The sequence below is a fragment of the Labrus bergylta genome, chromosome 22 (genome assembly GCF_963930695.1).
Source record: "Labrus bergylta chromosome 22, fLabBer1.1, whole genome shotgun sequence".
In the NCBI taxonomy this organism is placed as follows: Eukaryota; Metazoa; Chordata; class Actinopteri; order Labriformes; family Labridae; genus Labrus; species Labrus bergylta.
In genome coordinates, this window is record NC_089216.1 from 16,630,009 (window position 1) to 16,655,557 (window position 25,549).

Sequence of the window (25,549 nt, forward strand, 5' to 3'; positions counted from 1 at the left end):
GGGAAACCTGCCTTATGTTGGTGGAAACTTTGACTAGATGTGGAGTAAACCCTGGTGTATTAAACTCACTGAAAAAGCGCTTTACCAACATATCTCGCTTCACATGCTCTGCAGCCCTGTTGGTATGCAGCGGCATGTCATGTCCCATGGGATGCATTTCATATGATGCAGCGCTTCACTGCATTGCAGCAGCAGCCGTACGTTGCACTGTGGTTTCCTCTGAAAGTCTCCTCCTCTTGTCTCCTGCTAGATGCGATCAAGCTGCAGCTGGTGGAGGCCGGCCTGGTGGAGTGTCTCCTGCAGGTGGTGGCTCAGACTGTGGATGGGGAGCGGGAGGAGGACATCGCCCAGCTCAAGACCGCCTCAGACCTCATGGTTCTGCTGCTGCTGGGAGGTAAACGCAGCAGATGTGAACTCCTAATGATTCATTAAACAACAGAAGTTATTTTAGCTTTACAGGGGTTTAATGTTAGCAGGTAAAAACAACAGAACACACAGAATGAATCTACTGAACCTTAATTCAAAAAGAACCTTGTGTAACGGTTATTAAAGATTAATAACGTCTTCACAGTCAGATTCTTGTTGCATCACAGATCCTGCAGCCAAATGTACGAGGTCATCAGCGGGAAAACGATCCCCTGACTTTTAATTTAATTTAATTTATGTAGAAAATATAAGAATCCATAAATATAAATGTCTCCTGTCCAGCGCTGAAGCTGAGTATCAATAATTCAACATTTAATCTAAATATTTTAACGCAGCAGGATGAACTTGGATACGGTGTGTTAATATTATATATAATAGACGCTCTGCAGCTCGGACTACACGGTGTGAGCCTGATTAAAGCCTGAGCGGACACGTGAGGCGTTGGGTGTATGAGGTACACGTGCACAATCTAAATACGGTCGAACACAACATCTGTTCAACAAATTCTACCCTTACAGATATAATAAAGATCAGTGGTTAGGAGCGCTGGGTGGATCCTCAATCACGCTGAACAGCAAACACGCTCTTTAAGGAGGATGGGAAGGAACGATGAATCAGTTGGACCCTGATGAGCGGAAGCAAGGAAGTGGAGCGCTATATGACATACTTCTAAATGGCAGGAAGGGCCCGTTTCATCGTCTGAGCTGCTCGGTAGATGTGGATGTAGAAAGAGGGTCGTTGTTGCCATGGTTGCATGTTCTTCCTTCTGCTTCCTAAGTGGATTTACAAACCATCTATGTGCTTACTGCCAACTGCTGTATCGGACTGTGTACGTATGTATGCAAGTGTACTCGGGCACGGAGCGATGTTACTGATGTGAACGCAGACCGGGTAGGGGAAGCAGTCGTGCATCTTAAGAATAATTCCACAAAGAGCACTCTGCTTTAAATGATTAATTATCAAAAATACTGTAACAGAGTTTTTATTCCAGCCCTGAATAACTGCTGCAGTTTTCTACTCGGGCCCCAATAAACTCCCACAAGAGGACAGAGCAGCGTTATTGAAGCCTGTGAGGCGAAACAAGGGGCAGAAATAATCCCCCAAACACACTTTGCACGCTCATAAAACTCTGAAACAGAATCATGAATGTGCAGATGAGAGTAACCCGTCCTGTTCCTCCTGCTGTGTAGACGAGTCCATGCAGAAGCTGTTCGAGGGAGGAAAAGGCAGCGTCTTCCAGAGGGTTCTGTCCTGGATCCCGTCGCACAACCATCAGCTGCAGCTCGCCGGGGCCCTTGCCATCGCTAACTTTGCTCGAAACGGTACGTTTTCACTTCATATTGTCAGATGGAAGCATGTCTCGTTACTGTAAGGGGAGTAGAAAGAATAGATTCAAAGAGGAAATAATGTGTCATGAGAAACAGAACGTGGACGACCACAGTTTAGTGTTCACAGTGTTTTTGGTTAAATGAAAGTGTAACACCTTCGTTGCTGTTGACAGAAAATAGATGAAAACTTGATGTCATCTTCTTCTCTTTTATATCGTGTGTGCAGATGGAAACTGTATCCACATGGTGGACACTGGCATCGTCCAGAAGCTTCTGGATCTGTTGGATCGACACGTTGAAGAAGGGAACGTCACGGTTCAACACGCAGCTCTGAGCGCCCTGAGGAACCTCGCCATACCAGGTGAGCCGCTGCATCAGTACGACACACACACACACACACACACACACACACACACACACACACACACACACACACACACACACACACACACACACACACACACACACACACACACACACCGTGATCGAAGCATTGTGAGTTTTAGGTGAAGGGTTTTTCTTATAACTGTGTTTGACCTCTTCTTTGGCTAACAAGAAGGTCAAAGTTCATACCAAGGTTGTCAAAATGTTGGATTCTTGGATACTTTTTTTAAACCATTTTGCTTAAAAATGATCCACTCTCCGTTGCTTTAATGAGTGATATTATTAAAACCCTTTAATTCTCATGGAGTCATGGGGCGCTGGTTGAGTAGTGGTTAGTGCGCAGGCGTCCCATAAACAGAGGCTGTAGCCCTCCAACAAACCTTGTTATCACCGTTGCAGGCACACCGAGTGCTCATACATTGTCAGTCTCCAGGACAACGTCCTACTTAACTCCACTCCAGAGAAACCTCGTTCTCTGTCCGTCTCTCGCTCTCTCTCTCTCTCTCTCGCCCCTGTCCCGTCTCTAAAATAAAGGCACCAAAAGCCCCCCAAGAAATCAGGGAGAGAGAGGGGGAAGGGGGGGAGATGACATGCAGGAAAGGGAGCCACAGGCTGGATTCAATCCCAGGCTGGCCACCTTACATGGGCCGTGCACACTAAGCACTACGCTGCCGGCACCCTGTTAAAGTGTATTTTTTACCAAAAGCAGCAGCAAGGAACGAAGAGAGTGGGGTCCTCAGTTAAACTCATCCTGTGTGAATATGTCTGAAGAGTGACTATGACCTGCAGAGAGATTATGAAGGAAATGTATTTATGGTTTATCAGAATTACTTGTAAATTTTTATAAGCTGTATTTTTGTTTTGCTGTCACTACAGGTGTGTTTTAAACAGATGTTGCATACACACACACACACACACACACACACACACACACACACACACACACACACACACATTTACACACATTTTCTTCTTTTGTTTTTTTATTGTTACTGTATGCAGTTAATACATTTTTTTCTACATATGTGTACATATTCTTTTCTGCATCTTAATTCTGTATTGTTTAGTTGTTTTTTTTTATTTTGGTGATCTCATTGAGTTCCATCTTCCTGCACTGAATGTTGTCTATTTTGTTATTTGTTTAATATTTTTATTTCCCTTACTGTGCAAATAAATAAATATACTAAAAATACAATACTAGCTTCAAGCTAAACCTGGTAGCTCACATACACACACTTCAAACAGTAACATATCTGTTTTCTAGTTGAAATATTTCCTTCACAAAAAAGACAAAAACAATATCATTAAAAGACAAAAGAAACCCTCAAAGACACATCTGATCATCTGCTTTGTTGTCAGTGTTTATAAATGTGTGTTTCTGTGTGTTCTTCTCTGCAGTGGTGAACAAATCAAAGATGCTCTCAGCTGGAGTAGCAGACGTGGTGTTGAAGTTCTTACAGTCCGAGATGCCGCCGGTGCAGTTCAAACTGCTCGGGACGTTACGCATGCTCATCGATACACAAGGTACAGACTCGTGAAGCGCGGCTGTCTTTACACCGATCCCTCAGAAATCAACACGGTGAATAAATCAGACATCTCACACTGTGGAGCAGTTTGCAAAAAAAATAATCAACTTTTGGTTTCATAATCTAGAAATTTTTGTGAGTCATAAAAAAAACACAAACACGGTGACTGATGCTCTCGTCCTGACACTGAGCAGATGGTTTCAGGCACCAAACGTCACTCATAATCAGAGAGCGATAAAAAAGCTGCAAAGAAAATCAGTGTTTGTTTTTCATCTGAACACCAAACAAACCTCCAAGCTTTCTAAAACTAAAGTACTGAACTGACTCTAATGCAAGGCTGCACGGTGCTGCAGTGGTTAGTGCTGTCCCCTCACAGTGAGGAGGTTCCTGGTTTGAATCCCCGTCTGTCAGGAGTCTCTCTCTGTGGAGTTTGCATGTTCTCCCTGTTCATGTGTGGGTTCTCTCCGGGTACTCCGTCTTCCTCTCACATTCCAAAGACATGCTGGTTATGTTAACTGCTGACTCTAAATTTCCCGTAGGTGTGAATGTGAGTGTGGCTGGTTGTCTGTTTCTATATGTCAGCTCTGTGATTGGCTGGTGAACAGTCCTGGGTGTAACCCCGCCTCTCAGCCCAATGGGACAGCTGGGATTGGCTCCAGCACCATGCTTTAAAAAGTGTTATAGATAATGGATGGATTGATGACTCTAATGCAGATGTGTTAAATATATTAATAAAGGTGTGTGTGTGTTTAGCCGAAGCTGCAGACCAGCTGGGGACCAATGGGAAACTGGTGGAGCGGTTAGTGGAGTGGTGTGAAGCCAAAGATCACGCAGGAGTGATGGGCGAGTCCAACAGACTCCTGTCAGCCCTGATCCGACACAGCAAGTCCAAGGTCAGATGCCGAGTCCTCGTACAGTTTTTAAAAAAAGTCGTCGTTGGTGTAACACAGATTCAAACACTGTTATTTTATTTTTTTCCGGATCCTTCATTTTGGTTTTAATGCATCCATGTTTTATTTGTGGATCACAGGAAGTGGTCAGAACGGTCATCCAGGGAGGAGGCGTCAAGCACCTGGTAACCATGGCGACCAGTGAGCATATGATCATGCAGAACGAAGCGCTGGTGGCTCTGGGGCTCATAGCAGCGCTGGATCTGGGTAAGAGCAACAATGTGGATCAGTTAAAGATGATATTTCTATTAAAGTTGGTTTCCAGTTTCACAGCGAGGGGACATTGAGGAGTCTGATTCTTTCCCTGAAGCAGATCGAAGCCCAGTCGCACATACTTTGTCTGTAATACTCTGTGGACCTGCTGGAGTACTGAAGAACATTTTATTCCCCTCTGGAGAATCATGAGAATATAAACAGAATGTGATTTTACCTGCATTCATTATTTTACCTCCGAGACAAATCTGCTCTTTTTTAAATAAAGTAAGAGACATGTCGTACATCCATCAAATGACATGTAGAGTCAAGGACTTCAGTATCCCGGTTTTGATTGGGTTCTTAAAGTTCCAGTTTTTGTGTTTTTACTTCAGATACTGATTTCTGAAACCGGGATAAACCCTTATCCTGATTTGGAGAAAACACAATTTTGCTACCTTGACAACTCTGAAAGAAAACAGGATACTGTGGCATGTAAACGCTTTACCCCGGTTTCTGACAGCTGCCGACTACCTGCACAGACTCGGCCTCAGCAGGGGCAACGACAGCGTCTTACTTTTGGAGCGATGAAGAAACTGAGTTTAATCTTTTGGTAATGAAAGAATGAAAAGGCTACAGGACACCGGTCTCCCAACACGTTCGGTAGCTGCGATTTGTGTTGGAAAACACAAACATCACAAGCGCCTGCATGAATAAGATGCAGACACCTTAAACCAAGATACTAATGTTTATCATATTAAACATAGATATGAAGAAGCAGGTTTTTCTGAGTGCATGTAAACACCACATCCTGAAGATTATTAAAACCAGGATGAGGATCATAAGCTCCGTGCTCAAGTCCGTGTGAACACCCTCATTGAGAGTCTCTTCCTGTGTTTCAGTTGCAGCAGAAAAGGACTTTGTTGGAGCCAGTCTGGTGTCTGTGCTTCACAAACTGCTGTCAGACGAGCGGAGCGCTCCAGAGATCAAATATAACTCCATGATCCTCATCTGTGCTGTCATGGGCTCAGGTGAGACTTTATTTAACCTCACTCGTATTATGATCATTATAAAAGTGACTGGTAGGTACCACAAAGTTTCTTGTTCTAAATCCACTCTGATCCTGTATTTGATCATGTCTATAAACCCCTTTATTTCAGCCCTGCTCAGAACAGGCTGTTTCTGTGTCTGTACCTTTAAATATCTAAATGAGCTGTGTCTGACCACGCCCCCTCTCTAGAAGGGCTTGGGTGTCTCAGGCTTTCTTGCTCCATGTTCTATTGTTTACGGTCAGAAGGCAGAACAAACACCTAGCTGAGTGTCACCCACCTGGGGGAGGGGTTACTGCCCTTTGTGATGTCATGAAGGGAAAATCTCCAAACTGCCTGTTTGAGCACACATTTTCTGAAAAGTGGTGATGGACTTTTCTCATCATTGGGGGGTTTGTAGACGGACTAGAGACACATATTAGTGTTAGAGGAACATGGAGAAGTGGATTTTACAGAATTTGTGACCTTAAAAGGCTTTATATGCGATTTTGTGATCCATTGTTGTGTTAGCATGCTAATGCTAGCGATCTTTATTATGCTCGTATCTTCACACTTGCATGTAAATTTACCTGAAATGAGCGTGATCTAGAAACACAGTTAAGCAGTGAGTACAGTATGTTATTCTTCTTTTCTCTAGTCCCTCAATTAAACAACTTTTATACGTGAGGGGAGGAGTCAGCCGGCCATCCTGGCGATATAAACAAAGTGAAGATAGTGACTCTGAAAACATCACAGACAGTGGGACTCGAGTGTTACACCCATTGTAGACAGTCATGACTGAGTTATTTTCAGAGGATATACTTGATTTCTATTACATTTAAGTGTGAAAAATCACATATTAAGCCTTTAAAGATTAAGATATATAAATAAGATTTGATAAAAGGGAGGGTTCCACAGCAGCCTCTACCATCAGTGTGTGAATGTGTAGGTGTGACCTGCGGTGTAAAAGCGCTTTGAATAGTCAGAAGACGAGAAAAGAAATATACAAGCTCAAGTCTATTTACCATGACTTTAAAGAGAAAGCTTTAATTTGAGCATTAACATCTTTCTCTCTGTCTTCTCTCTTTCAGAGCCTCTCCACAAAGAAGTCCAGAGCCTGGCGTTCATCGACGTGGTGTCAAAGCTTCGTGCCCACGAAAACAAAACGGTATCCCACCAGGCGTCGCTCACAGAGCAGCGGTTAACTGCCCAGAGCTAAATGACTGTGTCAAACCCCTCCCCCCAAACACACACACACACCCATCCACCCAAACGCCTGCCTGACCACCTAAAGATCACCCAACCACACCTCATGACTGCCCCCCCGTGCCCCATCGTCATGTGCCAAGGTACCATGTCGCGTTAACTGCCAGCTAGACATACGGTCATGTCTCCGCCCCCTTAACCTCTGCCCCGCCCACATCCACACCAGGGTCAGACTGATGCGTCGGAGTATTTTGTGCCTGAAATGTTATCGGTGTTTTTTTAGGATTTGCCCAGACTTCCGTGTTTGTTTCAGGTGGACTAGCTGTCGGACGCCAAAACTCTCCTCTGAAAGCCATAAAAAAGAGATTTATGAAGCTGTGTTTGTAGATCCATGACGCCGAGCGAGGCAGCTTTTCATTTCAGGTCTTTACCCTCTAGACTCTGGGAACACTTGGATCGGACGGAGCATTAAAGCAGCTCAAAAACAGAATATTACAGATAATAACACCATCTTGATGACTCGAGCTGAGACGCAGATGGGGGAGTTTAGGTGTAACAGAGAAAGGAGTGTGATGCAGGTTGAACCTTTCCTGTTCTTTTTGAGTAAAACAAGAAGGAAAACAAATCATACACACACTAACATAAATGGTCCTTTACAGTGATAGCGACTTAAAATATCTCAAATGTTTTCATCCACAGGGAAAGGTTAAAAACGGCAACAGGCACTGCGGGGTCTAGAGGGTTAAACACCCGTTGAATTCTCTGAAGTGATTCGTCTCATCGACCTCCTGTCCTCTTTTCTTTGAAATATAACATCCATCAGTCCGACCCTGGTGCACTCCTCTACTTGTGCATGCATCTCTCTGCTACAAGTAGCTCCACGGGAGCCGAGGCGCCATAAACAGCCGAACGCAATAGATAAGAGACGACACTCTTCTACGACCATAGCTGTGATACCATCCGCCTATGAAAAGTGAAAAAAAACAAAACAAAAAAAACATCCACATGTGTAAAAACGTGCACAAAAGAACAAAAAAAAAAAACTTCTTCCTGTTGTGATTTTTCTTTCATTTTTAAGAAAAGCAACCGTCATGATGTGCCCAGTCGTGTCCCATGTAGCTCGAGTGTAAATTGACTAGAAACTGTGCATGTTATCGTCCTGTTGAAGGTGTGACCGTGTTCATCCCGCCTCTCTGCCGCTCGCATTCTCCAGAAGACAACCCGACCTCCTCCACACACACACACACACACACACACACACACACACACACACACACACACACACACACACAGAGCTCGGGGTCGAGTACACTCCTTCTTGTTTTGCACTTTTTTTTGAAAGGTGGAGTCAGCAGCATTTTCCGATGCAGCTTGTAAACAACATTCAAACATGGCCCCTCCTCCTGGGCTCATCTCCCCCTGAAGCTCACCCTCACTGCAGGATGTAGTGTGTACGTTTACTGCTTGTTCCTACACTGCAAGCTAATGCACGCTAGCACAAGCTAACCGTCTGTGTTTGTCCCCTGCCTGTCCAACAGGAAGCAGACCAACTCCACGTCAACACAAGGTTCACCCTCGTCTTATTTCTCTTCTTTGCATGTCCGTCATATTCGGCTGTTTGAATCGCGTCCAATCACTGAATTGTAGCCACTCCTAAACTCACCTACTGCGCTGTCATTGGCTGGAGGAAACACACCAGCTCCGCCCAGAAATGTCCCGAGTCAACCAGAACAAAGCAGAACAGTAAAATCCAGTCAGAGGACAGAGTCTCTGCAGACACAGTCACTAACACACACTAACACCAGAAGGGACGATGGAGCAGCTTCACTTTAGGAGAAGTCTGTGTTTTATTTTGAAGGAGGAAGCTGCAGACTCCACGTTTAAGATCGAGAGATTTTATCAGATTTTTAACTCTACAAATCCAAACACATTTGCCCCTTTGCTCACATGGAAAGTGTCCACATTTTAACTCTATTCATAATCAACTTGACGTCATCTTTGGTATCAAAGGTTTGGACACAGCCTAAGTCTCGTTTTCTTTTCTCCACCTTACGAGTCGTCAGGTAGATTTAACGTCTCAGTTAAGACTCTTCTTCGTCTTTTTGCATTCCCAGATTCTTACAGATCAAAGTTTTGTTTGTTTTACCCCCATCACAACAAATATTTTTATTGAAAAAAAATATGTTCCTGATGGACGGGAGAGGATGCAGGAGGAGGCTGTGAAGAGCGAGGAAGAACAAAATATCAAAGTGAAAGGAGCATGAGATTCTGACGTGATGCACAAGTCCTGTGTGTGTGTGCGTGTGTGTGCGTAGATTATGTAATGAGGAGGTGGTAGGTGTGTATCAAGGTGAACAGGTAACTGAACGCAGACACTTTATTCATCAGCACAGCGCCCCCTAGAGGACAAACTCCTCAGTTCTTCTCATCAGAGGGATTTCTGCTCACATGCATCCACACTGTTAACACACACGCGCATACACACACTTACACACACACTCGCCGTGTTTGTGCTCTGGGCCCACGCTTTCTTTTTTAAAGGTATGAATGGTTATTTATCAGATCTGTGCTCTTTGAAGACACATGCCTGTGGAGATGTATCCATAGTAACTGCGTAGTAAAAAAAAAAATACAAATATAAACTTCAATGTTTGTTGTAAATGTCATGAGTTGTACATTTGGAGGATTGTAACTCAGCAGAATATTAAAAGATGATAGCTGGTCATGGTCCGTGTCTTTATTCTCACAGCGGAGAGCAGAAGGTCAAAACGTCAGATCGTGAAGTCAGTTAATCTGTAAACCACTCTGAGAGTTTCCTGTTTGAAGTCTGAAGGCTCAAACCTCGAGGACTTGAATGTATGAAGACGGGACGCCACAGAGGAGTTTAAATAATCAGCCCTCAAGCTTTATTGCAAAGACTTAAAATGTGTAAAAATAGAAATAAAGGAAGAGACGAGACCGGGTAAAAATGCTTTCGATTCTGAGATGAGTCCTTCAAAAGGTGGAGACTAAGACTGATTTTGAGTACTACATCACTGTCAAAATATGCAGCATCTGGTTGGTGACGTTCCCCGTTCTGCTTGCTCTCATTGGCTGTTGCTGAGGTTCCTTCGGAGGCAGCCTGATCTAGAATCTTAAATATCCAAAATGTTTGATATTTATGATTCCAGGTCGGAGAGGCTCTGACTTGATCGGGAGCAGTGAAAATAATCATATTGACACGTACACACTTGACGATTATTTGGACAAATAATATGCCTAGCCCCCCAAAAGTGAAGTGGGGGGCCTTCACTTTGGGGGGCCACTCTGCCCCGCTACCTGTTCCTCTAAATCCTCCTCCTGCTCCCTGAGTGTAAAGTGCACTCAGGTGTGCAGCAGGTTGAGGGAGGAGAGAGAGCCAGTGAGAGACAACATGGCCGCACATAATTTAGTCCAATCAGCAACTTGAGAATCAACCGTGCAGAAGTGAAATCCTCCTCTCCAGACATTTCTTGGTCCATGATGTCCCCCTTTAAGGAGCGCCTCTTCAGCGGTTTCTGGTGAGTCTCACTTAAACTGTAAATAATAAGTTACACAGAGGCTTCACTCTCATTACTTCAGAGGGATGACCCTGAAACAGAAAAATTAACGAGTTGCAAGTTTACTAAAATAACATCATGATGATTTGTTTTCTGAGCATGTACACACACATGGACCAGAGCAGTTGTTCCTTTGAGTCTAAAAACACAACAGAAATGACCAATAATATCACCTGTTGACACACTAGCTGCATCCAGCGAGCCAGTCCTGTATTCACTTTGAGTCGTGGATTTGAATAATCATAGACTACCTAAATTATTCCACTTAAAGATCCTCATGTTCTCCTTTCATGTTGTCGGTCTGTGAAACCTGTAGAACAGCTCTGCAGGATCTGCAGCTCAAAAAACTCCTTAGTTTTAGTCTAGTGTTCATGAAGTGTTTGTGCGCCAAGAAGAAAAGCGCTGCACGTTGCCTGTCTCTATGACAACAGTGTGTTGACGATGGCCACTGTATGACCAACACTGCTCAGTTACTTTTTACTGCATGTTTTATATTTGATATATATATATATATTTTATTTCTCGCTCAGACACGGAGCGAGGAGGATGTGGCTACAAGACATGACCTGTAGGCGCCAAAAATCCAGGGAATATCATACATTTGGAAAAGGGCCCCGGTGATGTCAACAGCTGTTTATATACATCCATTTCTGAGCTGATGGGAGAAAGTATTTTTGGGCCCATTGGCATCACGTGATGCTGCAATACCAGCTTCGACCACCATGTAAATTTGGCCACCAGTGGTCGGCACACTTCCTGGGGGTTTGGGCAGAACGCTGCAGGGCTGCCAGGGGAGGGCTGCTCTCCAGAGCTGGGAGAAGAGAGTATGTAACAGTATGTAAACATATGTTTACATACATGATCTGAAACTTTGCCAATGTTTAGTTTGGACATCCAGCAGTGTGACACTATATGAGTTTGAAAAAAGGGATCAGGAGAATACAAGACAGCCAGCGAAAGAAGGACGATATTGCCATCCACTAAATGATAAATGTCTCTTTGTACACAGAAGTTCTTGTTTCCGAGTGTCTTTGAGAGGTCCGTGTCTGCAGCGACAGACGTTAAAGACGTGCAGACTCAGACAGACGATGTGTGGGAAGCTGTGATGCATAAACAAACCAGTGAGCGCGCTCAGAGCCAAAAAAAACAAGACGACCAAACACCATTTCATCCAAGTTTTTTTTTTCACCTTTATTAATTAATCTGACTATTAAAAGCAGTCTGATTGAGCAGGACATGAGACGAGGAGATGAGAGGAGGTAGTTACATTACAATGTTTGTGGGAGGTTCTGTGATCGTCTAAATGACCCTCGGAGGTGAAACAGGAAGTGATGAGTGAGAGGTCGACACAACAACACGACCTTCCTTACGCCTGCACGACAATCTGCGGTGATGAATCAGCTGGATTAAATGTTCAGCTCGTAGTTATATAAAACGGTCAATACAATAAATAATTAGTATCAAAAACAGTGTTGATCCCTTTTTCAGTCGCTTCAAACGCCGACAAAATCCATCTGAACAAACGTCACCATAAAATACTGTAAATACTTTGCTACTAATGTCAGTGATGCATGCTCTGAGCAGAAAAATCACTTTAAACCATCGAAGTAACACCGATAAAAATCAACACCCGAACACTGTCTGTTTCCAAGCATCCACCTGAAACGCTGCAGGATGCATCTTTATAGATTTAAACTGAAGAGAGTGGAAAGCAATCTCGCTTTTCATTCAAGTTAGGTCGAAAAAAAAGAAAAGTGGAGAAAACGCTCAAAAATGTCCGTCTCACGATATGGAAAAGTGTTAAAAATGTGCAGGGACACAGAAGACTAACTACTCTGTGGCTTCAAACATCAAACTCTTCAATTCCACGTTAGAAAAGTTAACACAAACATTAAGTCGTCGTAGAAGCGTCAGGACATTTTCCACCCAATATTTATCATTTATTAAAACCTTTAAAGGAAGAATGTGCGACATGTTCCACATAAATATATCATAAATCCAGTCTATCATGTGTAAATGTGTCTCTGAGTCACGACTGTCTACAATGAGTGAGAAGCTCAAGTCCTGCTGGCTGTGTTGTTGTCAGAGCCGTGTTTACATGGACGGGACAGCCGGCTCCTCCCCTTGTGCATAAAAGTTGTTTTAGTCAAGAACTAGAGAGAAGAAGAACATACTCACTGATTATTTGGATGTTAGTAAGAGTTTTTAGATCACCGTCATTCTGCGGCAGTTTATGTGCAATGTGAAGCTACGAGCTAACTAAAGAGCGCTAACATTAGCATGCTAACACAACAATGCAGACCACAGGTGATTGCAGCTCAAGCTAAGGACAATTTTGTGCGCCGTTTGAGCTAAACTCATCCTTGCGAGTTCAAAGTGGAGGGTGGTTGGAGGTGTGTCTCAGTATGGAGGAGCTGTCGCCCAACAGGAAGTTTGTTCTAGTTTCATGCTGGTGCTCAAGGGCGACATCTACTGGGTCAAAAAGTCGCACATTCTTCCTTTTAAAAAAAAGTGTAAATTAAAGTGTTTATGCTTAGAAAGTGACGACGACCATGACTTAAATTTTAGTGGTCCATAAATGGATCAGATACTTCATCTCCAGATCCACAGGCTGACGTCTTCAGATCTGAACTTTCTCATTAGAAACATTTCCCTCCTTTTAAAAAAAACACGTTAGGACTTAAAAGGATTCTGCTCATATTTTCTGAGTCGATTTTTAAAACTCTCTTGTCACAAACAGTTCCTGGTTGCGGATTTTATTTTTTCATCCTAAGAAGGTGAACCGCGTTCCAGTTGTCGAGCAAGCAACATGGACGCCTCCAGGACGCCTTTGTTGTGTTAGCTCATACCAGACGATAACCACACGCTACGTGATAGTTTGTGCGTGAAAATGGCGTCCACAGTAATCGATTTAATAACATAAAAAGCTGCTGATGAAGACTTAAACGTTACTGTTGATGCACACATCCGCCATGTTGGATTTTAACCTTGAGCTACTGAAGGTTCTCAGAGTTTCTGAGTCAGAATTCAGACTTCAGGCTGGCGTTCCTGATGATGTCAGAGTGGCAACTCGCAATTTCCGACGTCCGAGATCAAATGAAACGCAGCATAATGACCGGGCGGCGGGCGCTGAACAAAAACCCATCTGAAGGAGAAAAAGTTTTGGCAGCAACACGTGGCGTCCAAGACGACCTCCCTTTCAGTCAACCATATCTTATTTCAGGGACCAATCAGAGAAGGACTAATCACAGCAACCAATAACGGTTTGTGCACGCAGACTTTTTTAAAAAGTGGAGCCTTGTTCTTCTCTAAATTCAAGCTGCCTTATGAAAGACTGTTTTTAACTTTTAATAAATTTGAGGGTGGAATGAGTCAGGCTGGCCACACACTAAACGATTTAAGGTCAGACTTAGGTCCCAATTTGCCCCGCCAACTACCGGGGGGCGTGGCCAGAATCGAGGCTCGTCACAACCGATTATTTTTCCAAATAATCCTCAAGCGTGTTTACCCATCACGATTATTTTTACCGCTCCCGATCGAGTCAGAGTCTCCTCAACCTGGATTCAAAAATATCAAACATGTTGGACATTTATGAATCCAGATCAGACTACCTCTGACATAATTCCCGCAGCAGCCAATGAGAGCGAGCGGACTTAGAAGCATCACCGACTAGATTCTGCGTACTCTGAACTCGCTCTGCAAACTGTATAACGCCGCACATGAGCCGTCCAGATGTCGGTTTTTCAGGCAGGACAGCCAGCGGACGACAGCCAGCGGACGATCTCAAGTTTATGTGAGATCCCGTTTGTGAAATCGTTGCTACGAGCGGCAGGTGTCTCGCGGTCAGAGCCGAGTTGGATTCTAATGTTCAGTTGAAACTGTCCTCGTGTCCTGAGGGTGAGCGGTGTTTTTCAAACGGTCTGGTGTGTGTCCAGCTTTAGTCTCCTGTCACATTAACGAGCATTAAAACCTCACAATGAGCAGATCCTCCTCCCTGGAATGAACATGTAGATATTTAACAGTCCGACACGATGAGTGAATGAATGGAGCGTCAGTTCCACAGTGAAAAATACCGATCTAATATCAAAAAGATGTATAAAACTCCTACTCTCTACACGTCGCTATCAAAACTGGAGCATTGTGACGATGTGCATGGTTAACCATCTTCTCCAGCGTTGAACTTTTTTTACAGCACGCACACAGTGTTATTATTTATTTACACAGAGCTTCATGTCATTAGTGCCTCAGAGAGAGAAAGAGAAGGTGCTGGTTCAGGGACCAAAGTGGTTCAGGTGATCGTGAAGTCCTCAAACGCACCGCGAATGATGTGTTCAAGGAGGCTCGTTCAAAGACCCGCAGCTGGAGAAACAAAAGGAAACACAAGATGATCGACGTTAATTTCACTTTTCATACAGAATTTCCCCACATGTGAGACTGTTACTCACAGGAAGCCTCACCTGTTGGGAGTTCAAACGCAGCTTCATGGTTAGGTGAAGAAACTGGAACAGAGGAGACAAGAGAGGCGTAAAGACGTGCAGCAATCTTACGGGGATTAAACTTTTTCAAAATAAAAGTCTGGGACAACACAGAACGGGAAAAGACGGACAAGTTAAAGGTTCGGAGGGGAACGGGTTTCTGTGGAGGATCGGCGTCTACACTAAAGACTGAAGGTCACGAGCTGAGGAGAGACAGAAGAGTGAAACAAGAAAAGGATTGTTGTCTACGTCATGTGACTTCACAGCTGATTAATGCGTAACACTCGAAATCTACGGCTCAGTATAAACATGGAGGACGCTCAGCAACATGCAGACACATAGAGTCTCACTCTAATTCATCTTTCTACAGAACGACAAAACGACCACATTCACTGAAAATGAACTATTTAAACAACCGTAAAACTTCAAAAAAGTTAAAAGCCCATCCATACTGAAGGCCACACCCCTTTTATTAGCCCGCTGTTGATGCACATTTTGACAAATAAAGGTAGATCTCAAATAGAGGACTCTTTGCACGCCCCTCTGTTTGTCAGATATGAGAGCAGTTATCAGGTCAACAGGTGTTGCAGTGATGGAAGCGGGCAAGAGAAGTGGTTCAGATAGAAGTGATTGTACCCGACCTAAAAAGCCTCTGCATGTTTCTAATAAGCTCCACGAGCAGAAACGTGCTCAAACTAGGATCAATATTGGAGATGCTTTTGAAAAATGGAGAGAGGTTAGAACACAGAAAGGTTTACAGACCGATGCAGAGCTGGATAAACACTGAAGCTTCAGTGTTCACCACATGGTGACCTGCATGAGCATCAACTCTAGAGAGGAGGGGGCGGGGGGAGACAGCTCTTTCCAATGTTTAGAATTTTTACTGCAGTACCCATTTTAAACACTAGGTGTCAGAGTTACATACTGCTCCTTTAATTTACACCTCAAAATTAAGATTTAAATTTGAAGATTTCTCCTTTTCTCCATTAATTGGTTAACTTTTTTATATATATGTGTATATATATATATATATATATATGTATCCAAGTTCAGCATGAGGACACAGCTTTAAACAAGACACCAACAGGTTATCAAACATGGATACTAAATGTCCCTGAACACAACACCAAACACCCAGCCAATCACAGCGACGCTAAAAGACAAAACAACGAGCACATGGATCCATCACACCCACCGGCTACAGACACACACATACAGCGTGTATGCGTGTGTGTGTCTCATGTGTAGTAAGCCGATGCTTTCTTGCTGGAGTGTGGAGGGAGTCGGCGCATGGAGAGAGGGGGGGGCACCCTGACGAAGCATGGAGGAGGAGGAGGAAGAATGAGGCGTGAGGTGAGTTTTTCTGCATCATGACGGTTCAGAAGAGAGATCAGTAAAAACCTCCGCAGAGTGAAACATCGTCTTACATGAAGGAAAGATGTTTGATGAAGAGCTGATGAGGCTGACTGTGCATGTTCATCTCTTTGTTATTGTTTTCATTAAGTTGCTCGAGCCCATGTGTCAAAGTTTGTCCAGCAGGGGGCGACTCTACTGGCTCTGATTACATAGAAGCCTATGAGAAGATGTTTCCTACTTGTCAGTTGATTATTCCCTCACTATACATTTTCCTAACGAGTTCATGCTCTCAATCTCTAGTTTCAGGTCTTCTTCAACACAGCATGGTTTAAACTTTTTTAAGTATAGTCTCATGTAGAGTCAGAGGGACCAGAAAGAGGGGGAGGGTTTGGGGCGGAGCTTCCTGTGATTGACGAGTCCCGACCACAGTGACCATCAAGAAGTCTTTTATATTTTCAGTCACACTTGATTCCACTGATGTTATGTTTATATATAACTATATATGCTTATATGTTATATAAACTGAGCTCTTAATTGAAATGTAAATCTCTAAATGACTACATCCTGGTGCTTTCAGAGTGAATCAAAGAGCTGACTCGTCTCGTGCTGTGAGATGGAAACAGTCAAAGCAGATGGATGGCGTGCTGCAGAGGGACAAACGTGAAGCTTCCTGTCTCACGGCACATGAGAAAATAAAATCTTAATTCTTCTCACCAGCTCGCCTGCACAGCCTCGATGTCGCTCACCAAGTTCTGGGCCAAACAAATCCCGAAAATCTGAAGGAATCAAAAACAAAAGCCGAGGACTTTAAAGAAAGAAGAGACAAAAGAACGCAGTGATTTCTGAAACGGCGTGTGGAGGGAGGACCGACCTGCAGCAGAGCGACTCCGATGAAGATCCCGGCCACCAGCGTGAGGTTGTCCTGCAGCCACTTCTCAAACTGCGGCACGCAGCCTTTCACGTTGATGTAATCCTTCTGCTCCGAGTCCTGACACCAAACACAAAGTCGTCACATTCATGGCTTCAACACAAACACCATTAAGAAATCTGGCCTTCTAGTCTTTCAGTTACATTAAAAAGTTATTCATTTAACCGAGGGTTGACCCCGAACACTCCGCCAGAGCCTCAGTCCACTGCCGGTCTTGTGCTGCATTCAGGTGCTGCTCGGGTTGTCCCAGTTTCACAGTTGGGAAGTCGTTCTTCTGACTTCAGTGTGTTCAAGTGATTTCAGAAATCGTCTTTTGCCCACCATGTTGATGAAGAATATGTCGTCAAATCAGGGATATCGGGCACCTCATTCTTTTTTCCAACGTGTCCGACACCACATGAAGGCACCATCACAGTGGAGCACACGGATCATTCCAGTCCAGCCTCAGAGGGGTGTTTGAAGTCTGAGGTGACATAGTTTAGTCCGTTTTCCTCCGAACAGATCACGACTCAGAGCCTCTCTATAAAAGCTTTGAATGTAGAAGCCACTCGTTCTTTAAATCAACCTCCTGAGTGTGTGCATGAAGAAATCACCCTGAAGTTTTGACAGAAGCAGCATGTCCACGTGTTCATTGGCTACAACACGTCAGACATTGGCACAGTTGCGTGCAATCGGCCGGGTTCATGGTGCATTCATGTAGTGTTGGACATGTTTGAAAAAACGAGTTTCTGAGATGTAAACTGCAAGTGAACGACTGCTCAATTCAGAACAACAACTTGGAAACCCGGAGAAGAATCAGGTGCCCGACTTCTCGACTTGACATATTCTTCATCAAAATGGTGGGCAAAATATGTTAACAGACTTTTTATGAATTCACATTGCACATCAACTTTTTGCTCAAATAAAACTCATAAAAGAGACATTCACACGTCTTCTTCTTCGTAGTGTCCATGCTGTTTTTTTGTTTTTTTTGCTGTTGTTACAACATTCAGACTTTCTGAACTGAAATCACATAAACACACTGAAGTCGAAAGAACAACTTCCCAACTCAGAAACTTGGACCACCGAGCAGCACCTGAAAGCAGCAATAGATACATCAGAACAGGGGGAGAGGCACCTTCTTTCAACTCAGGCTCTCATTGGCTGTTACAGGCTGGGAGCAGTGAGTGGAAGGTCCTAACTGGCCGAATGAGGTGTCAATCAAAAGGACAGACTGCGACTGTTAATTTGATGCACCGCAGATGAACAAATTAAATCATAAAAATGAATTATTACAGAAAATACAGAGGGGGGAATCGTGAAGAGCTGAGGTTAAATTTGAATCAGTCCGAGGATCTTTCTGGATGTGAAGTGTCTGGATTAAATCTTTCTCTCTGGATTTGGATCGTGGGGACTCTTCTTGATGCAGCAGGAACGATTTAGTTTGAATATTATGATCAGTTGGTGGTCTGACAGATGTTTAGCTTCCTAATTTGAATCCTTAACCGTACAGTTCAGCACAAAGTGAAAAGAACCACAATGAACTGGGAGAAGTCATCGATGGAAATGATTGTTTGTGTTACTCACAGGTTTAGCTCGGATGTCGTATCCACACTGAGTGTTGATGACGTCCTCCTGGAGACAGAAACAACAACATGTTAAAAAGCAGCGATATGAAGTGTGTCCTTTAGGTGCTCTGGATTTATATTCCAAGGTCACACCAGCAGCAACAGAACAAAGCACAAAGACAGGTTCTGGTTTTGAGGATAACTGGAACATAAAGTGATGAATAGAATGAAATAAAAATGTTTTTGAGGATTAGTCGGATCTGAAGGATGTGCCACATGTTGTGCTGGACCTGCTCAACCAGAACATACACAAACCAATCGACTGATCGAGGAAGAGGCAGAACAGCAACTCCCGTCTTCTGTGAGGTTTAAATGACTCGACGAGAAAACAAACAAAAAAAAACCTGAGCTGCGGGTCGACAGTTTGTTTGTTCACAAATATCGTGCCGTATCCAAACGAGCCAAGGTAGCTAACAGATCTAAGAACTCCCGTGTCCTGTGAGGTAACATTTGTGTTTCCGTCAGAGGAGTCTGGTGGCTTTGAAGAGAGTGATGTACCAGCTGCTTCACTCTAAATCAAAAAGGTCGATCAGTAGCCTCCCTGATCAGACGGCTTTTTTCTGCAAAAGTGCTGAAACTAAGCTCAGCCGCCATCACCTCTTTGTACGTTCATTTTGATTCTGTGACGGTGTCATATTGCACAGCTGAAGCTCCACATACACACACAGTCAGACATGCACACACACAGCGCTGTGCTTCCCTATCTCCTCTGTAACACATACAGAGGAGGGGGATCGGGCGTAAATATCCTGAGTCAGTCTGCACGGGGCTTCTGTTAGTATCTTTAAATGTTGTTACATTAAAAACAACAATCAAACAACATCTTCTAGCTTCTATTCTTTCTGGTTCCTGCTGGCCCTGGGTGCACCTCTGTGCGGGATTGTGTTATTGTTAAACGAGCATGCAGAGTGAGGGAGTCGTACCGCTGGGTCTTTTGTGCAGCAGGAGAAGGGAACGCCGCACTTCTCCCGACTCGGATTCCCGTCGGTGCAGTTGAAGTAAATGTTCAGGTTCCAGTCGTCGGCTCCGAACGCTCCGCAGCACTCCCACTGCAGAGAGGAACAAAGTGTCAGGGTTTTTTTAAGGACCAGACATTAGGCAATCAAATTACATCAGGAGTGGACTCGTCTGGCCCGATGACCTGATTGGCTGCGTTCATTAAGAATGACTTAAATCCACTCAGACCAGATTGTGGATTTTGAAGTGTAAAGCCTCACAGCAGAGCAGGTTTAGAGCTGCTGCTGCTGTTGGCCCACACAGCTGATCTCTGATCTCTGATTGTTGGTATTAATCCTGCAGCCTCATAGTGAGCGAACAGGTGTTTCATGAGAGAGGTGCACAGGACTCACGTATTCCTGAGTGAAGTCGATGAGGTTCTGCAGGTCGATGTCGTCCCGGTACGCTCGGATGTTGTTGTTGATGAACAGGTTGAGCTGGTCTTTGATCCAGTCCTTAAACACAAACGCCAGGATGCCCGTCGTCAGCTCCAAGAAGAAGATGATCCCCAGAAAGACGGAGAACTGCAGCAGGACACAAAGAAGACAAGTCATTCTGATGCAAAGAAGTACTCTTTAATCGCTCATTCAGGGCGGCTCGCTCAAACTAGACCGTGCTGAGCCATGACTGACCCCCCCCCCCCCCCCCCCCCCCCCCCCCCCCCTCAGTCCCCCACTGGTCAGCACTCAACCTGCCCCAGCACTAACTGGACCTGAGCACGGTCACCTCTGAACATAGATGATCACCATACGTGTAGGGCTGAAGGAACGGCGCTCCATGACTTTGTTCTCCAAGTGAGGAAATAGATTATTTGCAGTTCTCATAATCCGGTTAATGTCTGTTTTTCTTTTGGTCATCTGGTCATGACTAAAGTGTGATGCGAGAGAGACGTTAAACGCAAACACAATGCTCCGTTATCAGTTCAACATTTAGGTGGCTTGATTGAGTCAGCTGTGATGTTTACTGAGTTGTCTAAAACTCCTGGTTTTCTCGATTATACAAGACGGGGATCCTTGCGTCCCGTGCTCGTGCATGAGCAGCTGCAACGTGCCAAAGCACACCCTCTTACTGTGCTAGTGACAAGGAAGTGTACCGAGCTTTGGCACAGTACAGAGCTCTCGCATCAGTAAAACGAACTGGACTCTTGGGGTCCAACGTGTTTGGTCGCGGCACGGACTGCCTCGTGTGAGTGCGCCCTTAAAAAGAGAAGAGAAGTCTTTTCATAGAACGTACAAACTTGAGCAGGAAGGTGTTTTCTCTGAGCGCTCCGATGCATCCTGCAAACCCCAGGATGAACATGACCCCCCCGACCACCATGAAGAGCCACACCGGGTCCAGACCCCCCAGGTCTGTGATGGACGAGATGTTGGACAGAACACCCTGCAGAGAGAGAGAGAGGGAGAGAGAGAGAGAGAGAGAGAGAGAGAGAGAGAGAGAGAGAGAGAGAGAGAGAGAGAGAGAGAGAGAGAGAGAGAGAGAGAGAGAGAGAACGCTCAGTTTGAGTCATCTGGTTCCATGTCAGGACACAACACGTTTGTCAAATCTGCTGCAAACAAACTAGTGCACATTTTTGTGGGACAGCCCTCAGTTTGTCAGATATGAGAGCAGTTATCAGGTCAACAGGTGTTGCAGTGATGGAAGAGGGCAAGAGAAGCGGTTCAGATAGAAGTGATTGTACCCGACCTAAAAAGCCTCTGCATGTTTCTAATAAGCTCCACGAGCAGAAACGTGCTCAAACTAGGATCAATATTGGAGATGCTTTTGAAAAATGGAGAGAGGTTAGAACACAGAAAGGTTTACAGACCCATGCAGAGCTGGATAAACACTGAAGCTTCAGAGTCCACCACATGGTGACCTGTGAGAGCATCGACTCTAGAGAGGAGGGGGCGGGGGGAGACAGCTCTCTACAATGTTTAGAATTGTGACTGCAGTACCCGTTTTAAACACTAGGGGTCAGAGTTACATACTGCTCCTTTAAAGCAACAATAGGACAGAAGACGTGCAGTTGTAAAACTGTCACGTTTATGTTGAGTTCTGTCTCTCCTCGAGCAGGGTTCAGGTCCTGCTCTTACACGGATGTGGCTCAGTGGAGAGGAGGAACGACGACGGGTGGTCGGCTGCTGCACTCGTGGCGTTGCTGTGCTATAAAAAACCCAACCTGTGTGACCTTTGTCTTAAGTTAACCATCCGATTGGGCTTAATATCACCAAAACAGATCAGTCAAAAAACACCTTGATCTTTGCACTCACTAATCTTTGAGACTTGTTGGGTATTATTCACTTTTGTTTAATCGCCTTCAAAAGGATCAAATGTTTCTGAAATTTAAAGCTGGATAGTTTTTTGTCCTCAAGGGGGCAGTGGAGCTAACATAGGTACCGTAAAACTCCAAATAAAAGCCCATCCCAATTTGAGGCCCGGTCTCTTTCTACAAGCATTTGTTCATCCATATCCTGATTTTGCTCACAGTAAAATATTCTTTCTGATAATCTTTCCCGTCTTAGCTGTGCACGAGTTTGGTTTGAAAATATTGAAAGCTTCGTCTCGTGTTGACGCCTGAAGACTGGAGACAAAACAAGCCGGGGCTTTTAATTAAACGTTAACGGTAGTCCCTAACGTGGTCGGTGTGCTGTTTGGTGTAAAAGTGGTTTATCAGAGGTTAAAAAAAAAGGCGAGTTAAACGAGAGTTCGCAGGTTGTTGAAATAAAAATCACAAAGAGGCCACAGGGTTATGTTGATCAGGAGGGGTGATGAATAATTCTCTCGCGGGTCATCTTAGTTGGCACACGTTATTTTATGTTTGACGACACACTGGGACTCTATCAGTTAACGTCTGTATCATTTTTTTTTCTACAATAAGGGAACGACTTCACCTTCAGGCGCCATCTTTCACCTTACACAAAGATATTTGATCCTTTGTACAAACAGAATATTACACTTTGAAGCTGTAATTTGTAAAAAAGGATAACGTGATAATATAACAATATAACACACTCCTCTGCATCATCAGCTGTAACATTATTCATGTAGAAACACTTTATTTATAGTTTTCAGTGTATTTAAAAAGCTCACCTTCTCACTCCAGGCCCAGAGTCCGATCCCAACCAAGGCCATGCCCAGCAGCTGAAACATACCGACAGATATTACTCGACTAGAAATCTGTGAAACCAGGATCATGAGACATTTGTTGGGTCAAAACCAAAACAATAAAGTAGCTCTGCAGCGCTGAAATCGTATCAAAACTCAGCACCTTCTGCAGCCTGCACATTTCACTTTGCAATATCACAATCAGTGTAACATGTCCATTAACTGAGATCTTTGGGGCCGATACCGATATTGGGGAGATATAAAATCTGATACATCGGCCACTATCTTTCTTAGATCTGTAGAGATAGATATTTAGATAAACACATTTATTGTGTTGATCCTTCAGTTATCAAACACTCGTAGAAAAGATTTATAATGAAGAGAAGATGGTCACTCAGCTGGAAAGTAACTGAGTGTGTATTTGCATCACCGCTCGACACTCTGCAGAGTGATGATGCTCTTTGTGAGCCATATAAGCGCCCTCTGCTGGTGACAGAGAACTTCTAGTGTAATACAATGAAACTCAAATGAAATGCTGTTTGACTGGTGAATAAATCTGTAATATCGGCACATATCTGAGATAAATTAGCCGATACTGATAGTCACTTGATATGCTCGTATCGGCCGATATTATCGACTGGCTAAATAATCGGTCGGGCTCTGGCATGTACTGATATCTATGTAAATACTCGATATTTACATTATTCATCAATTAACTGCAATTTCAGTTTCGGACCAATCAAAATCAGACATCGATCAGGCCTGAGTTCATGCATATTTGTAATTTTTTTTCTTTGACATGACATTTTCTCTAAATAACTATCATCATGCACATATTCTCCCCAGGTTGTTGCACAGGCTGCAGGTGCATACATCTCTCTGACAGGTATGACATCATGATTTAGGACCCGTGACGTCATGTTTAAACATAATCTGCAGTGTAAGGTGGAAACCTGTGCAGTCAGTGCTCAGCGCCGCACATACAGTATGAATGATAAGCTGCTCAGCTCTACACAGTTCACTTCAGAAAGAAAAAAAAAGCCGATTATCTGTGTGTGTGTGTGTGTGTGTGTGTGTGTGTGTGTGTGTGTGTGTGTGTGTGTGTGTGTGTGTGTGTGTGTGCGTGCGTGTGGTCAGCTGACCTGCAGCTGTTTCCTCCGGACAATACCAGTATAAACTCTTATAAACTCTTATAAATCACGGAGGCCTGGTTGCGTCGTGAATGTGAAACTGAAAGGTTATAAAACGGGATGATCGAGGCCTTCCTCTTATTGGCTGATTGGCTGATAAAGACCTTTAAGGAGAGCAGCGCACAACATACAAATAAACCATCTTACCCAGAACAAGATGTTGAATCCGAAAATGAAGTATTTGATGCAGCAGCTGACCTCCTGGCCTTTGAAATGATTCCCCGTCATGTTTGAGCATCATCGGCGGAGGAGGGAGTGAAAAAGCTCGGCCTGCTTCACAGGCTTTGTGTGCAGGACGGAGCAGGTTCAGCGCCGCGGGGACGCATCTCACTGAGCCCCGGCTTCAGATGTCCACAGCCCCGCCGAAGCTAAACCCGCTCCGGGAGCATGATTCCAAGAAGCTTAAATCCCCTCTAACACGCGTGGAGCCGAAATCAAACACGAAGAATATCGAGGAGGAAAAAAAAAAGCTGGATAAAAACGATCCGCTGTTTCTGGGAGGATAGCGCCTACAGAGGGCGGGGCCGCTGCTGTGGGAGGTGGGCAGCGATTGGCTGGGAAATACTTGAGCGACTGAGGCTGCAGCCAATCACATTAGAGGAAAGATAAAGCACTTCCTGTGGCCTACATGATGAACAGACGGTAGCGCTGATACTAAAACAGTAATCATCTTAATAATTAAAACGTTACAGCGGCGATCATTTTTAATCAAATAAACAAATGAGTGTGTGTTCTATTCAAATCAATAATTATCCACACGAATAACCAAACATGTGTTATCCTGTTAAATCTCTTTAATCAGAAATTAAGGCATCACTGTATTAGTTTATTTAGCAGGTACACATGCACTGAACATTGCTTTATATGCTGAAATACAAAGTAGAGGCCATGAAAACAGGTTTCTAGATGTGTCTGATTTGCATTCCCTCACCCTGGTTAGGCTTTTAGGATTAAAACAGAAGCATTAGACTTAAAGAAATAGAAATATTATACAAATAGGCCTACAGACATTGTTCTGCAGTACATATAAAATGCTACAATAAGGACAAACAGTGACTGGCCAAATGTAGTTCTGCGTTTTTATGCTCTACAGTTTCCACCAGGATGTATCTCTCTTCATGATTTCACTGTTCAGTTTGTTTACCAGCTGTTGATTAAATTGTCTTAAGTTTACTGTTGTGTTCAGGTTAAAATAACGTCACAACCGACATATTCAGATACATCCTCCTCTTCTTCAGTTTAAATAAGTCTCAGAGCTCCTCAAAACATGTGTGTGAAGTTTCTTGTTCTAAATC

General features: G+C 44.0%; 2 protein-coding genes across 4 annotated transcripts in view; one reads left to right on the forward strand and one right to left on the reverse strand.

Annotated features, from left to right (window-relative positions):
• rap1gds1 (RAP1, GTP-GDP dissociation stimulator 1) overlaps window positions 1–9,765 on the forward strand; it is a 28,501-nt gene extending 18,736 nt beyond the window's left edge. For both annotated transcript variants that reach the window (XM_020643587.3, XM_020643588.3), the window contains 8 exons: window positions 251–394; window positions 1,617–1,748; window positions 1,981–2,115; window positions 3,537–3,662; window positions 4,418–4,557; window positions 4,695–4,821; window positions 5,709–5,837; window positions 6,926–9,765. In XM_020643587.3, coding sequence (XP_020499243.1) covers window positions 251–394; window positions 1,617–1,748; window positions 1,981–2,115; window positions 3,537–3,662; window positions 4,418–4,557; window positions 4,695–4,821; window positions 5,709–5,837; window positions 6,926–7,053 — 1,061 coding nt within the window. In that variant the 3' untranslated portion in view covers window positions 7,054–9,765. The remainder of the gene's footprint in view (window positions 1–250; window positions 395–1,616; window positions 1,749–1,980; window positions 2,116–3,536; window positions 3,663–4,417; window positions 4,558–4,694; window positions 4,822–5,708; window positions 5,838–6,925) is intronic.
• A 2,018-nt stretch (window positions 9,766–11,783) lies between these two features.
• tspan5a (tetraspanin 5a) lies at window positions 11,784–24,768 on the reverse strand. Of its 2 annotated transcripts, XR_010664995.1 has the most exons (11): window positions 24,402–24,768; window positions 23,050–23,100; window positions 21,214–21,360; window positions 20,334–20,504; window positions 19,908–20,033; window positions 18,944–18,991; window positions 17,321–17,437; window positions 17,164–17,225; window positions 16,289–16,404; window positions 15,076–15,117; window positions 11,784–14,977 (listed from the first exon to the last, which is right to left on the reverse strand). XR_010664995.1 is itself a non-coding variant. In XM_020643590.3 (10 exons), the coding sequence occupies exons 1-9, from the start codon at window positions 24,480–24,482 to the stop codon at window positions 15,105–15,107; spliced, it is 816 nt and encodes a 271-aa protein (XP_020499246.1). In that variant the 5' UTR covers window positions 24,483–24,768; the 3' UTR covers window positions 11,784–14,977; window positions 15,076–15,104. The 2 variants fall into 2 exon arrangements, 1 of the variants encoding a protein (XP_020499246.1); XM_020643590.3 differs by lacking the exon at window positions 16,289–16,404.
• Between the last annotated feature and the right edge of the window lie 781 nt (window positions 24,769–25,549).

What these genes read in the sequence shown, in the direction of transcription:
- tspan5a (XM_020643590.3), bottom strand. Translation starts at nt 24,482, where the DNA reads ATGACGGGGAATCATTTCAAAGGCCAGGAGGTCAGCTGCTGCATCAAA. An exon ending in GCTGCACAAAAGACCCAGCG is followed by an intron (nt 18,992 to 19,907) that starts GTACGACTCCCT and finishes TTCTGTCTCCAG; the next exon opens with GAGGACGTCATCAACACTCA. An exon ending in ACGACATCCGAGCTAAACCT is followed by an intron (nt 17,438 to 18,943) that starts GTGAGTAACACA and finishes GTTTGGTGTCAG; the next exon opens with GACTCGGAGCAGAAGGATTA.